The sequence below is a fragment of the Ruditapes philippinarum genome, unplaced genomic scaffold, assembly GCF_026571515.1.
Source record: "Ruditapes philippinarum isolate M1 unplaced genomic scaffold, ASM2657151v2 ctg2222_1_1_1_1, whole genome shotgun sequence".
NCBI classification, from domain to species: domain Eukaryota; kingdom Metazoa; phylum Mollusca; class Bivalvia; order Venerida; family Veneridae; genus Ruditapes; species Ruditapes philippinarum.
Window position 1 is genome coordinate 154434 of NW_026863547.1, and position 17245 is coordinate 171678.

General features: G+C 32.9%; 1 protein-coding gene across 1 annotated transcript in view; it reads left to right on the top strand.

Annotated features, from left to right (window-relative positions):
- Positions 1 to 17245, top strand: part of LOC132722444 (uncharacterized) — a 124368-nt gene that overhangs the window by 49496 nt on the left and 57627 nt on the right. The window contains exons 9-12 of the mRNA XM_060706954.1: positions 3664 to 3759; positions 10527 to 10661; positions 13662 to 13808; positions 16703 to 16835. Coding sequence (XP_060562937.1) covers positions 3664 to 3759; positions 10527 to 10661; positions 13662 to 13808; positions 16703 to 16835 — 511 coding nt within the window. The remainder of the gene's footprint in view (positions 1 to 3663; positions 3760 to 10526; positions 10662 to 13661; positions 13809 to 16702; positions 16836 to 17245) is intronic.

The window sequence follows — 17245 nt, forward strand, 5'->3', positions numbered from 1 at the left end:
AAAAGACTGTCTTTGCTGTAGAGTATGCACCCCGGACATGTAACCATTTATGCAATAAAAGGGTTAATTTTAAAGTTTAAAGTGGTGATAATTTACCACAATGCAATTTTGATTGAGTGTTAGCCAATTAAAGATATGAATTTTTTGTAGGTCACTTTATAGCGGCTGCTTGTTGACCTTGCTCTCTAATGCAGACTAGCCTTGCTCTATAATGCAGGCTGGCCTTACTCTATAATGCAGACTGACTTTGCTCTATAATGCAGACTGGCCTTGCTCTATAATACAGACTGACCTTGCTGTATAATACAGACTGACCTTACTCTATAATACAGACTGGCCTTGCTCTATAATGCAGACTGGCCTTGCTCTATAATGCAGACTGGCCTTGCTCTATAATACAGACTGACCTTGCTCTATAATACAGACTGACCTTGCTCTATAATACAGACAGACCTTGCTCTATAATACAGACTGGCCTTGCTCTATAATGCAGACTGACCTTGCTCTATAATACAGACTGCCCTTGCTCTATAATACAGACTGCCCTTGCTCTATAATGCACACTGACCTTGCTCTATAATGCACACTGACCTTGTTCTATAATGCAGGCTGCCCTAGCTCTATAATGCAGACAGACCTTGCTCTATAATGCAGGCTGACCTTGCTCTATTATATAGACTGGCCTTGCTCTATAATGCAGACTGGCCTTGCTCTATAATACAGACTGACCTTGCTCTATAATACAGACTGACCTTGCTCTATAATACAGACTGCCTTGCTCTATAATGCAGACTGCCCTTGCTCTATAATACAGACTGACCTTGCTCTATAATGCAGGCTGGCCTTGCTCTATAATGTAGACTGACCTTGCTCTATAATACAGACTGGCCTTGCTCTATAATACAGACTGACCTTGCTCTATAATGCAGACTGGCCTTGCTCTATAATGCAGACTGACCTTGCTCTATAATGCAGACTGACCTTGCTCTATAATGCAGACTGGCCTTGCTCTATAATGCAGACTGGCCTTGCTCTATAATGCAGACTGACCTTGCTCTATAATACAGACTGACCTTGCTCTATAATGCAGACTGCCCTTGCTCTATAATGCAGACTGCCCTTGCTCTATAATACAGACAGACCTTGCTCTATAATGCACACTGACCTTGCTCTATAATGCAGACTGCCCTAGCTCTATAATACAGACAGACCTTGCTCTATGATGCAGACAGACCTTGTTCTTTAATGCAGACTGACCTTGTTCTATAACGAGACTGACTTTGCTCTATAATGTTACTGCAGGTTTTAGTAGGGTAAAGGTTATAAGTAAATTAAGAAAATATAAACAAGTAATCAAAGTAGACATTTCTTGTAGCATATTCTTCATTTATTGACTGTCACCTTAGACATTTAAGCCGCGTCACCACAAAACCAACATAGTGCGTTTGCAACCAGCATGGATCCAGACCAGCCTGCGCATCCGGGCAGCCTGATAAGGATACAGACCAGCCTGCGCATCTGTGCAGTCTGATAAGGATCCATGCTGTTTGCTTACCAACTCTATTACAAGTGGAGAAACTGACAACGTTCATTATGACTTAGTTTCCTTTTTTGTGCGCTTACCAACCCTATAACAAGTAGAAAAACTGATAGTGAACAGCATGTATCCTGATCAGACTGCACGGATGCGCAGACTGGTCTGGATCCATGCTAGTTGCAAACGCACTATGTTGGTTTTATCATGACACGGCTCAATTTTGGTGTTTTGGTACAATGCATAGATCCAGAGTGGTGAAGGATAGGAGGGCCATGATCCTATATTGGGATCTAGCTAGAATGTTTAACCCCTGTGAGATTTTGACATCGTTTCCTGTTTTGTTTAATGAAAATCATGCAGTAACTATTTAAAATCACTCAAAAACTAACCCCCTCCCTGGAAAATTTATAAAATGACAAACCACTCCCTTATCGTGCATTACATTTCTAAACTTTTTGATCCACTTCTGGAAAAATATCTTTGATCCTCCCCTATATTCTTCAAATCTCTATCATATGTAAGTGTTTGAGGTTGATTGAATCAAGTTCATTTAAGGTCATTTAAGGTCAATTGTATTACATTATTAGAAATACATATTTCTTTGTTTTTCCTTATAAAAAGGCCATTTTACAAGGTTTAAATGTCTTTCACTGCCAGAGGGTTATTGTTTTATTGATCACCTATTTGCCAGAGAGTTTTCTAAGAAATTACTATATTATTAATTAATATAATTATTATTATAGAAACGGCAAAAGCCGTCCATATTGCAAATACGCCGAAAATAACAGGGACGGCATAAGCCGTCCTCATGGCAGTGAAAGGGTTAAAGAAAATGTCAGTTATAGAAACATAAGGGTCAGTGAAAGGGAGTTTAGTGGTCATCCAATATATATTTTCTGTTAATTCGCTTAATTTCGTGGGCATGAAATGTTGTCATAAAGAACATTTTCATGGGTTCTCTAATTCTTGGAGTTAGAATGTAAATAATGTAATGCAAAATAATTTTACAGCAGATGACATGATCTTAAATTTATGGATTGACCTTATAATCCAAGAAAACCACAAACATTAGTTCCCCACAAATAATAATGATTTTGCAGTAAATTTACAAGCTATACAATCTGTCACTTGATCATCTCCAAATAAAAACAACACTTTACAACACAACTATAACAACAGCAACACTTTACAACACAACTATAACAACAGCAACACTTTACAACACAACTATAACAACAGCAACACCTCACAACACATTTATAACAACAGCAACACTTTACAACACAACTATAACAACAGCAATGCCTAACAACACAACTATAACACAACAACACTTTAAAACACAACTATAACAACAAAATGCCTAACAACACAACTTATAGCAACAGCAACACTTTACAACACAACTATAACAACAGCAATGCCTAACAAACACAACTATAACAACAGCAACACTTAACAACACAGCTATAACAACATCAATACCTCACAAACAAACTATAAAACAACAACACCTCACAACACAACTAATAACAAAAGCAACACCTCACAACACAACTATAACAACAGCAACACTTAACAACACAACTATAACAACAGCAACACTTAACAACACAACTATAACAACAGCAACACCTCACAACACAACTATAACAACAGCAACACTTCACAACACAACTATAACAACAGCAACACTTAACAACACAACTATAACAACAGCAACACTTAACAACACAACTATAACAACAGCAACACCTCACAACACAACTATAACAACAACAACACCTTACAACACAACTATAACAACAACAACACTTAACAACACAACTATAACAACAGCAACACTTAACAACACAACTATAACAACAGCAACACCTCACAACACAACTTTAACAACAACAACAGCTTTGTTGAAAAAACCTGAAAAGACCAAACACAAATTCGCTTTTGATTTCTTATTTGAGCAATTATGATAATTATGATGTAAAAGATTATGAGACTAAATAAGTTTTTTCCCACGTGTATTTATTCTTTATGTTGTTTTTAGTTTTCAAAAACAATCTTGTTGGTGTATAATTTTCATTAAAAAATAGTTTTTCTCATTTGTTTAAATTTTGTATATACAGTTCACGTTCTGCCTCAAGTGACTCGGCCATTGAAAGAGGGGAGGGAACTCCGCAGGAACTAATATCTCGTCTTGGAGAACTTGAACGAGAGTTAATGTAAGATGAACAAAAAGCTTTTAATCTAGATTCACTTTATATTCAGTTTGGTGGTTTCTTCTATATAGTTGTCTTTGTAACCATTTTATTTGCTTTGGTTTAATTTTTCTCTCTTTTTTGTTTTTACAAGAGCGGGCATTTTTATAACCATTTTATTTGCTTTGGGTAATCGTTTTTCACTTGCTTTTGGGTGTGACAGTGTTTATTATACACTTGCCAGCAAAAGAAAGAATACGCACTTTCAGTCAGTATTTATTCACTTGAAAGTAGAAAAGTATATGTAAAAAAAATTTTAAAAATGTTAAAATAAACTGAATATTTAAATCGTTTCTGAGTGCTTACTTTCTTTTGCTTGTAGTTTTAGTGTATATATCCTATATGTAACAATCTAGCATAGTATTATATATATTTGCTTACTCATAGCTTTTGCGCTTTATACTTTGTCTTGCTTATGATATGATATAGCTTTTACAACAAATTTGTTAACATTTAAATTGGTAGAGTAGTCTACTGTTGTAATTTGTTGTTCAGATTCACTGGTAAATGTTCATACATTATAAAATGTTTGAAGTCTTAAGTTAATTACAGCATGTAGACTTAATTTCCTTTTTTCAACAAGTTTACTTAAGATAAATTATATCAATATATTAATTAATATTTTTGATACATTAAAATCCAAGTTTATCGACAACAACAACAACAACACAAAAGTTTTGAAGAAGAAATTACAGCAATTTTGCCAGAAACCCTATTTATAGATGACCTAATTTCTTGGTAATGTGTATTTATAGAGATGACCTTTGTAGGTAAAGTTTATTTATAGGTGACCTTTAATGGTAAAGTCTATTTAAAAATGACCTTTTGAGGTAAAGTCTTTTTATAAATGACCATTTTAAGGAAAGTCTATTTATAGATGTCCTTTCATGGTAAAATCTATTTATAGATGACCTTTCATGGTAAAGTCTATTTATAAATGACCTTTCTAGGTAAAGTCTATTTATAGATAACCTCTAAAAATGTATAGTCTAGGTACAGATGACCTTTCTAAAATAAATCTGTTCATATTATAACACCTAATTTATATCTCCCTAGGTTAGCCAAAATCTTCTCTAATGTGTCTGTGAGTGCCAGATGGCCTAAATTGTATAAGTGTGCTGTATGAATTTGTGATATCAACCAAACAAAGGAATCCCAATACCAGTATAATACTAGTCCATGTATAAACCTTACTATAACATCTATTATACTGGTATGACCCAGCTAAAAGAAATCAAATTCTAGTGAAATACAGTAAAACCTCCACAGAATGACCCTCTGGAGAGCAGTTACCTCTTTACAAGTTTTGACACTATATTATACCTTTAAAGAGCAATACCTCTGAAGCAACAACAAAAAAGAAACATTTTTTGGTCAAATTTCATGAATTGGTCTCTTCTCTTATTGAGAGATTTTTATACCCCCACAAACGAAGTTTAGGGGTGTATATAGGAGTCAGCTTGTCCGTCGGTCGGTCGGTCCGTCGGTCAGTCCACATTATGGTTTCCAGACGATAGCTAGAGTTTGGAATGAGGTATTGTAATCAAACTTGTTATATAGCAACCTTATGTGGAAACTCCGGTTGGTATTGCATTTGGACCCCCTGGGGTCAAGGTCAAGGTCACCGTTAGAAAAATGGTTTCCGGACAATAACTAGAGTTAGGAATGAGATATTGCTATCAAATTTTGCGTATAGCAAGCTTATATGAAGACCTGGGTTGGTATTGCATTTGGACCCCCTGGGGTCAAGGTCAAGGTCATTGTTACTAAAAATAGAAAAACAGTTTCCGGACAATAACTTGAGTTAGGAATGAGATATTGTTATCAAACTTGGTGTATAGCAAGCTTTTATGAAGACCTGGGTTGGTATTGCATTTGGGCCCCCTGGGGTCAAGGTCACCATTACTAAAAATAGAAAAATGGTTTCCGGACAATAACTAGAGTTAGGAATGAGATATTGTTATCAAACTTGGTGTATAGCAAGCTTATATGAAGACATCGGTTGGTATGGCATTTGGGCCCCCTGGGGTCAAGGTCAAGGTCACCGTTACTAAAAATGGAAAAATGGTTTCCGGACAATAACTAGAGGTAGGATTGAGATATTGTTATCAAACTTGGTGTATAGCAAGCTGATATGAAGACCTGGGTTGGTATTGCATTTGGACCCCCTGGGGTCAAGGTCACCGTTACTAAAAATAGAAAAATGGTTTCCGGACAATAACTAGAGTTAGGAATGACATTTTGTTATCAAACTTGGCGTATAGCAAGCTGATATGAAGACCTTGGTTGGTATTGCATTTGGACCCCCTAGGGTCAAGGTCACTGTAACAGTGTTACTAAAAATAGAAAAATGGTTTCCGGACAATAACTAGAGTTAGGAATGAGATATTGTAATCAAACTTTGTGAAAAGCAAGCTTATTTGGAGACCCCAGTTGGGATTACAATTAATTGAAATATTTCTTTGTACACAGTTGATAGTTTGTGTTCAAATTTTTCTTCAGACTACTTATTTTTCAAAAAGTCAAAGTTGCTGGTGGGGGTATTAATCACCTTCAGTGATAGGTCTAGTTTTTGATTACTCAAACAAATTTTCATACAGGTGCTCTTGTTTTAGATTTCCTTATTTGACACAGCAGGTGTCAGAGGATTGACTGGGAAATAAATTGAGGCTTGGTGAGACATCAGTCTATGACAAATTATGTTATGTAGGATTAGACGTACCCTACAGAGGACACGATTGTGACAGCTGGGCTAATACCTGGTTGTACCTATTAAAAAAGTGTATATTTTACATGGAGCTTTTGAAACTGCTCTTTGGTGCCAGTTTTTATGCCAGTGTTTGTTTTGTTGCAAGTTAATTGTGCCAGTGTTGGCTTTGGTGCCAGTTCTTGTGCCAGTGTTGGCTTTGGTGCCAGTTCTTGTGCCAGTGTTGGTTTTGTTGCAAGTTATTGTGCCAGTGTTGGCTTTGGTGCCAATATTGAATTTGGTGCCAATGTTGGTTTTGGTGTCAATGTTGGTTTTGGTGTCTGTGTTGGTTTGGGTGCCAATGTTGGTTTTGGTGCCTGTGTTGGATTTGGTGCATGTGTTGGTTTTGGTGCCGATGTGTTTGAAGGGCGTTTTACAGCACTCCATTCAAGCCAAGTCTAACAAAGCTTGTCCATAACAGAAGTATGGTTGGTGTTAGTTTTGGTGCCAATGTTGGTTTTGGTGCCTGTGTTGGTATTGGCTGTTTTTGATGCAAATCAAGGTGGTAGTGATGATTGTAGTTTTTTAACTGCGGATCACAGCAGTATTAGCCACATTGAATTTAAGGCATTGATCCTAGGCAGGCTGTCAAGCAGTTTAACAGTACTAGTTGCCTTTACTTTCGCAAGGAACTGTAAGTTCTGTACATTCCAGAGCAGAGGTACAGTGTGAATGACAGTAGAAAGGATTTCGTGATCAATCACATTAAACCTGATGTGGCCCAATTCATAGTCCAATAGTCCAACACTCTTCATTTTGATCTATTCAGACAGTGGGCTGCCAATCCAGGTTTGGTGCCAGTGCTGTTTTTAGGGATAACTTTCATGTAAGGGACAGTTCTTGTGCCCGTGAGGGCTGTATCTTGTGCCCGTGAGGGCTGTTTCTTGTGCCAGGGATAACTTTGATGTAAGGGTCAGTTTGGTGACAGCTGGGCTGGTTTTTGTGTCAGCACTGATATGCAATTATATTTGGAGTAGCATCAAAGAACATCGTTTGAGACTTTATTCCTGGAATAGTGCTAAATTAAAATTAAACACAAGAAAAACTCACTAATGTACAAAGCAATTAAGACGTTGTTTCCCACATCCAAAAAAGTTGGAAGTATAATACAGTAATACATGCTCCAAAATTGGATACCAGCCAGCTAGAATATTAAAGTTTTCCTTTAGAAAATTACTTGAGAAAAATCTTCTTTCTTTTTTTTCGGAAAAAAAGACATTTTTAGACAGTTTTTATTCCCCAGAGATAGATAGATCAGTGTAAACTGAATTTTTAAAATATGAATCATTTTTAAAGCTGCACGCCTCCAGATGAGCCAAAATATTTTAAGAAATTCAATCTTTAGAAAAATTTATTAAGATCTTAAGAAAAATAAAAAGATTCAATATTTAATTAATGATTTACATGTTATGTGTGATGAATGACTGATTTTGCTTTTTCAATCACTAAAATTCTTTTGTGTTACTAACGCAGTAAGAGGTATTTATGTATATTTTGACCTCTTTTTGTTAATTTACGTGGATTTTAAGTGCCGTTTGCAATGTGTAAATTACTTTCTTTGTTCACTTCACAATACTTTACTTTTAAATATGTTTTCAAAATTTTCATGAAAATTAGCATGAATCTGGAGGCATGCTGCTTTAATTAGTAAATTTCTCGAAAATGTTTCCGCCACAATTGGATTTTAACAAACACAATTTTCTTCTGTTAAAATAGACTCCCATTTAACAATAGAAAAATGTAGTTTTAATTAAGTTACAGATCAGCCTTTGGGTACACTTTAAAAGATTGAAAATTGAACAGAAAATTTTTAATCCTGTTGAGAATCAGGAAAGCTTAGATTTTCAAAACAAAACTTGAAATTTTTAGTTTTGTGTGTGAATTTTCAGTTGAAATTAAGATCGGATGAAAATAAATCTTTGATGTGCCGAGGAAATAATCATGAAAGCTGATAGATCACATGGAGAAACTAAGTCTCTTTTCTTAGTTCATGTAAAGTTCATGTTATTTTGGATTTAATTGTTTTGAAATTATGTGAGGTTTTCTTTTTTACATACAACATGTTGCTAGACTGGAAAGGAAGTTTTGTATAAATATCTTAAAAAAAATGTAAGTGCGCTTTAGATATTGTTTGTTAAAAATAAATGTTAAACTTAAAGAATTTGAACATTCTTTAAATTTATATATATTTTTTAAATTCAAATACATTTCATGTTTTAATTAAAGCTCTTTACAGGGTACATTTATGATTTTATGTCATAAATTCAGCTTATTTTAGTGTACATTTATGTCATAAATTTAGCTTGTTACAGTGTACATTTATGATTTTATGTCTTAAATTCATCTTGTTACATGTACATTTATGATTTTATGTCATAAATTCAGCTTATTTCAGTGTACATTTATGATTTTATGTCATAAATTCAGCTTATTTTAGTGTACATTTATGATTTTATGTCACAAGTTCAGCATTATTACAGTGAAGATTCATGTCGTTTTATGTCATAAATTGGATTTATTACAGTGTATATTTATGATTTTATGTCATAAATTCAGCTTATTTCAGTGTACATTTATGATTTTATGTCATGAAATGTATTGGTCTAATTATTTCTATTATACATATTGAATATTTATTTCTATGAAATTTATGGGTCATGAAATTTATGGGTCTATATTTCAGTTACACAAAGATGAATATAAAATTGTTTATATGGAAATGTATTGGTGTCTTTTCAAATTTTAGAAAATATGAATATTTATATGTCTATAAAATGTAAATATTTATGTCCATGAAATGTATTGGCCTCTTTTCAAATTTTAGAAAATATGAATATTTATGTCTATAAAATTTTAATATTTATGTCCATGAAATGTATTGGCCTCTTTTCAAATTTTAGAAAATATGAATATTTATGTCTATAAAATGTAAATATTTATGTCTATGAAATGTATTGGCCTCTTTTCAAATTTTATAAAATATGAATATTTATGTCTATAAAATGTAAATATTTATGTCTATGAAATGTATTGGTGTCTTTTCAAATTTTAGAAAATATGAATATTTATGTCTATAAAATGTAAATATTTATGTCTATGAAACGTATTGGCCTCTTTTATTGTTCTTAGAAAATGAATTATTATATTATTTTTATGTCTGTGAAACATATTATTGGTTTGTTTTAATATTTTACTTCTATAAAATGTTTATTTATGACTCTGAAATTTATTAGCTTCTTGTTTAGTACTGGAAGATAAAAATTATTGGTATTTATTACATACCCGTGCCGATTTTGCGACTCCGTAAATATGGTATTGCACGGCCGTGCATATATTTTGACGTGACGTCATTAGCGTTATACAAACATAGTGTAAAGACGCGCTAAATGTCAGCGTTATACTATAGGCGCGTCAATGAAAAATGACTCTTATTTCACTTTAAACAGACTTTATTTTGGTTATGTGATAAATAGAATATTAAATTCGTGTAAGTTCATTACTGAATTTATTGCACTCGTTGAATAAAATAATATTATGCTCGCCAGAGGCTCGCATAATATAATTTTATTCAACTCGTGCAATAAATTCAGTATTGAACTTACACTCATTCAATATCCTCTATTTATTACATGTATATGCTTTTCGGTGGTTTATAGAAATATATCAGTGAAATATAAAATTGATAATTTCACTGTTTTGAATTTAAGCCCCTTACGATGTTTTAGTGAAATACCAGCATTAACACTGGAAACCAGCTTAATGATGTGACATAGTAAATGACGTCACACTGTATTATTATGTTACGCGTTTTTCATTAGTATTAGGGTAATGGATTTGTAAACATTTTTCTTTGCATATAATAAAAAGAAAATTTGTTTAGTTTAGTGCACCACTCGTGAAATATACCATTTGGTGGTCACTCGGTGAAATATATTTCAATCTTACACTGAACTAAACAAATATCCTCTATATATTATTATTTCAGTTCTACAAAATGTGAACTTGCCAAGGTTATGAACAGACAGACAAGTTATCAAGAACTTCTTCTACAGAAAGATGATACAATAAAATATTTGGAGGAACAGAACAGTGACGGTTTGAAAGAAGAGAAGAAAAATAGGTGTGTAAAATATTAACATAATTGAGCCGCGTCACCACAAAATTGCGACCAGCATGGATCCAGACCAGTCTGCGCATCCGCGCAGTCTGATCAGGATCCATGCTGTTCGCTATAAGTTTCTTGCAATAGGGTTTGTAAGCAAACAGCATGGATCCTGATCAGACTGCGTGGATGCGCAGACTGGTCTGGATCCATGTTGGTCACAAATGCATTATGTTTGTTTTGTCATGACAGAACTGAGCAATGAGTGTAAAGTTTCTTGCTCAAGGAAACAACAACTTGTACCTGACGGGGTTTGAACCCATGTGACTAGCGATCAAAAGATTACTAGCCTGTTAGTTAACTTTGTGATATTTAGTATCAATTTAAATATTTTTCATCAAATACTAACCTCTGTTACCCGTTATTGAATTTTCTAACCAGTTTTTAGCTAAAAACTGTCTGAACCCTTTCAGAAGGATAAACTTGACACCCCAAGTAAGAAGGAACTAGATATGGAGATTCATCATGGCCAATGGGGTTCAAACATGAAAAATAAATATTCCAGTATTTGCACCCTAAAAATGTCAAGTATTAAATCACAATTGCCCTTTTCCATTGAAAAAAAATACAAGACTAAACAAAATTATTTAAGTACATGAATTAATATAAAGGAATGTTTTATAATTCTATTTTTGTTAACAAAATATATATACACACATAAATAACATTAGTATGTTAAAAATATTTGTTACATACGTAGTGGTCCATTCAAACTATGACTTTAAGGGTCAATATTGCGGATCATGAGTTTTCTTTATTGACATGGTAAAAACTTTTCTCAAACTCAAAGAGTCTGTGGTGTTAAGGTTTATCATGAAAAGTAGATATATATCGATGACCTCACTTTATTTTGAACTCATATAAAGTATAGATTAGTTTATTATAAAAATGACAACCCATGTAAGATCCTTTATATAATGCTGCTTTTCGTTGGATAATTATGATGTGTATATAAACATTATACACTGCTGCTGTCAAATTTATTTTTTTCTCTTATAAATGAAGTTTGTTGTATTGTAAATTTGTTATAGAAATTTTTTAACAGGTTATAATGGCCAAATATAATTGGTTGTTTATATATAGAACTCAGGAGCCGGTTGAAATTTTGCAATATTATAAATTTTTTATAATGTTTCTTGACAGATGCTAGGGCTATATATGCAAACAACCATTTTATATAGGGCCATATAACCTGTCAAAGAATCTTTAATGATATACATAAAACAAAAAGTAAAGTAGAAGGTGAAGATGATGTTGTACATGTATGTTGTATTTCATGATGGTTGTTCAGTCATTTTTACAATGATAACCAACATATTAAAATCCTATTTTTTAGTTACAGTTTTTACCGCCTCCATTGTCAAGGGGTTAGAGTCGATGACTTCTAATCCAGTTACCTCTCTGGTGTGGGTTCGATCCCCGGGAGATGCTTTGGTAGTTTAGCACGGAGGAAGGTAGTCTAGTACTGGTATAACTCTCCAGGAACAATGGTTAGGAAACTACCCACCTATATGAGTGAAAAACTATTGGGAAAAGGCGTAAAATGAAACAAACAAAACAAACAAAATAGTTACAGTTAAATACATGTACATCATAAACAAGAAAAATGATGTCTCACCAAAATTTAAAAAAAAATTAAAAACAACAAAAAAAGCAACAACAGCAACAAAAAGATAGAATATAAAACATTAATGGCATCATGCTTGATGATGCAACACTTTGCAATAAACCAAATTACTGTAGATAACCTGTCCCCATTTTACAAGCAAATCATTTCAAGCATTGTTTAAACTAGTACTGTATAAAATTTAATGTAAAAACTCACTTTAATATGACAGTTGTTGTATAAAATGACTGTAAATTGAGATGGGGGAAATCATATTTGAAATTATAGAAATATATAATTGATATCCTCAGAGACAGAATGAATCATTAGATTTTATAGTGTCATTTTAAGTTTAAAATTATTGTGTATTTTGATTCTCTTAATGCTTTAAAACATTACATAGAGGATATTGAATGAGTGTTGATTTATAATACTAAATTTTGCAACTAGTTGGGTAAAATGATATTGTTTTGTTCATCGAGTTCAATAAATGAAATATTTAATTTACACAAATATAATATTATATATATCACAATTTCCAAAATAAGAACGGTAAATCAGAGCTAAAAAGAATCATACATGTATATTTCATTGACGTGCCTTATTGTGTTATGCAAACATAAGCGCACTTATACCTTATGTTTGTAGTACTTCATGTATATAGCGCAAATGATGTCACGCCAAAGCGTTATATTACACTAGCGTAATATTACTTTTATTCAACAGCTTTTCTACACTTCCTTGCTAAGATATATGTGATAATGTATTTGAGCTTAATTGAGAAGAAAAATTGAACAATGGACCATAGCTTTCAGTACTCAGTGTCAGGATGGCATGTACGAAAGCTTGCACATGCCTCAGCCTCAATTATACTGAGTTAATATCATTTTCAATTTGCCATCTTGGGCGACCTGTTGGGGTTCCATTTTGATTCATTATATTTATATCACAGAGGTAGATGAACATTCTTTTGTAACAATATTGCTACATATTATTCAAATTATTACTTGAAAATATAAATTAGAAAAGTGGCGTTGTACATACAAACATAGGATATGTAGTTATTGACACAAAATAGCTGTTCAATATTATACAATTATTGACTAGTGTAACATTGAATATGACTTGATATTCACCGGGCAGTTGACATATTGACTGAGTCAAATCAGCAACAGGAGCATGGGCACCAGAATAGACCCGCCAGTCTTCTAGTTGGATAGCTTTCTCACATGGCAATGTTGAGATTTTCTGTGACGCACAAAGTTAGTGTCACATCATAATTAAATTTATACCTTTTTTTACTTTTCAGTTATCGTAGATTTTCATAAAATAATGACATATATATTTTGTAGATCACCCGCGAAGCTAAAGAAGGCAGATAAGGAATTTCAAGAGAAGATTCGAGTGTTACAGAATCAGAACAGGTTCCTTAACGAAGAAGTTAAAAAACTCGCAAAACTTCGACTGAAGGAACAAGGTCATTATCAGGAACAAAACATGTAAGTGGTGCACGTGAAACAGGATAAAAAAAAGCTTGTTAATCTTAAAGTTGTCCCACCGAGGTCCCAAAACCTTAAAACATGAAATTTGAAATTCTTACAAAGACCAACAGTTTCTACGGCTCTGAAATGGAAAAATATATAAAAGATCATGAATTCTTGAAAATAAATTTAGTGAGATTCTTTGCTTGAGTTAAGTTAAAGAATTTTAACTCTTTTCATTTTAAGTCATTTTGCACTATTATAGTATGGCCTTTGATTACAGAGGTGTAAAAATACAGGCGTTATTGGCCCTATCAAATCAACCGCAATTCTTTGGAACGGAGTGTCAATAATAGGCATTTCACCTAAAGGAGCTTTCTGAAGTCTACCCCTGGGCACCGTCTTCTGACAAATATCACAGGAACGGCAAAATCTAGTAATATCACTAGAAATACCTGGCCAGTGAAAACTAGACTGTATCCTGTCTAACGTTTTGCGTACAGACAAATGCTCACCCACTATAGATTCATGAGCTAATGACATAACTCTTTTGTGGTATTTACTAGGAACAACTATTTGTCTTGTTTCAGACTTCAAATCACCTTTCACCGTCTCAAATATTCTATACAACACATCTTTTTCTACACCTTTATTTGGAGGTGGTATTTCATACACGTGTAACTGCACAGTGTACATGTGTTATTGGCAGAAACCCTTGTATTGTGATTATTGCAATAATTTCTAGTCACTTATTGTTTTCTGCTATTATATAAAAACTCAATTTCTAGTCACACGTTTTCCAACAGTAAACTCCGCTTATAACGAACTCATTTGGACATTCAAAATCTGTTCCTTTTATTAGGAGTTCCTTGTAAGCATAGCATATAGCACATTAGTTCCTTGTTTAAGGAGTTTTTATAGCGAACAGATTTACACATAAAGAACTGTTAGTTTACCATCGTTCTCCATTTTGAAGAGTATTTGTTTAAGAAAAAGTAGTCATTTATTTCTTTTTTAGACACAATATCCGAGAGCGTAATTTTTGTAATTTGAAAATCCTTTGCTATTTCAGTTTAAGTTTTCCAATTCTAGTCACATTTTTTCCGATATTATACTAAACTCAATTTCTAGTCACATGTTTTCCGACATTATATGAAACTCAATTTCTAGTCACATGTTTTCCGATATTAAAGGGAAGTCAATTTCTAGTCACATGTTTTCAGATATTATAGGAAATTCAATTTCTAGTTGCATGTTTTCTGACATTATATGAAACTCAATTTCTAGTTATATGTTTTCCGATATTAAAAGAAAGTCAATTCCTAGTCACATGTTTTCCAATATTATAGGAAACTCAATTTCTCGTCACATGTTTTCCAAAATTATCGGAAACTCAATTTCTAGTCACATGTTTTCCGATATTATAGGAAACTCCAATTCTAGTGACATGTTTTCCGATATAATAGGAAACTCAATTTCTAGTCACCTGTTTTCCGAAATTATAGGACACTCAATTTCCTGTAAAATGTTTTCCGATATTATAGGAGACTCGATTTCTAGTCACATGTTTTCCAATATTACAGGAAACTCAAATTCTAGTCACATGTTTTCCTACATATGAAACTTCTAATCAAATGTTTTCCGATATTAAATGAAAGTCAATTTCTAGTCATATGTTTTCCAATATTATAGGAACCTCAATTTTTAGTCACATGTTTTCATATATTATCAGAAACACAATTTCTAGTAACATGTTTTCCAATATTATAGGAAACTCAATTTCTATTCACATGTTTTCCAATATTAAAGGAAACTCAATTTCTTGTCTCTTGTTTTCCAATATTATGTAAAACTCAATTTCTAGTCACATGTTTTCAGATATTTTATGAAACTCTATTTCTCATTATTTTGCCGATATTAAAGAAAACTCATTTTCTAGTCACATGTTTTCCGATATTATGGGAAACTCAATTTCTAGTCACTAGTTTTCCAATATTAACAGACACTTAATTTCTAGTCAAATGTTTTCTGATATTAACAGACACTCAATTTCTAGTCAAAGGTTTTCCGATATTAAAGAAAACTCAATTTCTAGTCACATGTCTTCCGATATTAAAGGACACTCAATTTCTAGTCACATGTTTTCCGATATTATAGGAAACTCAATTTCTAGTCACATGTTTTCCGATATTATAGGAAACTCAATTTCTAGTCACATGTTTTCCGATATTATAGGAAACTCAATTTCTTGTCAAATGTTTTCCGATATTAAAGGAAACTCAATTTCTAGTCACATGTTTTCCGATATTATAGGAAACTCAATTTCTAGTCAAATGTTTTCCGATATTAAAGGAAACTCAATTTCTAGTCACATGTTTTCCGATATTATAGGAAACTCAATTTCTAGTCACATGTTTTCCGATATTATAGGAAACTCAATTTCTAGTCACATGTTTTCCGATATTATAGGAAACTCAATTTCTAGTCACATGTTTTCCGATATTATAGGAAACTCAATTTCTAGTCACATGTTTTCCGATATTTTAGGAAATTCAATTCTTAGTCACATGTTTTCCAATATTATACTAAACTCAATTTCTAGTCACATGTTTTCCGACATTATAGGAAACTCAATTTCTAGTCAAATGTTTTCCGATATTATAGGAAACTCAATTTCTTGTCACATGTTTTCCGATATTATAGGAAACTCAATTTCTAGTCACATGTTTTCTGATATTATAGGACACTAAATTTCTAGTCACATATTTTACGGACACTCAATTTCTAGTCACATGTTTTCCGATATTATAGGAAGTCAATTTCTAGTCACATGTTTTCCTATATTATAGGAAATTCAATTTCTAGTCACATGTTTTCCGATATAGGAAGTCACATGTTTTCCGATATTATAGGAAATTACAGCATTTAGAAGCAGAGATAGACAAATGGAAGATGGATTATGTGAGCTTGATACAGTCTAGTATACGTTTCCCTGGTGACGAGGGTGTAGAAGATGTCGAGTTGTGCCTGTATGGAGGTGATAAGGTAACAGTCACTCATTGTATATAATTACTCGCCTATAGGACTTGTGTATCTCTTATAAGACGGGGGTCTATGTTTTGACTTTAACTTGGTATTAGTTTTAAATTTCCTTTTATACAATTTAAGACATGGCCAGTACTTTAAAAGTAAATTCAGCAGTAATTTTCTTGTTCTGAATTTTTTTTTTTGTGATATGCAGATATTAAGTTGAGGTTTATGGTAAAGTCATTAAAAATTGAAGGAAAAGAACCCATCTTATAAGGTCAAATGTACAACTCTATAAATCCTATAACCCTTGAAGGATTTTCTTCAAACTCCAAATTGTTCATTTCAACAAGTCAGTGTGCTATCCAGAACCCATTCGGCCATAATTCCAGGTCAAGGTCATGGCCACCCCTGAGGGTCAAATATCA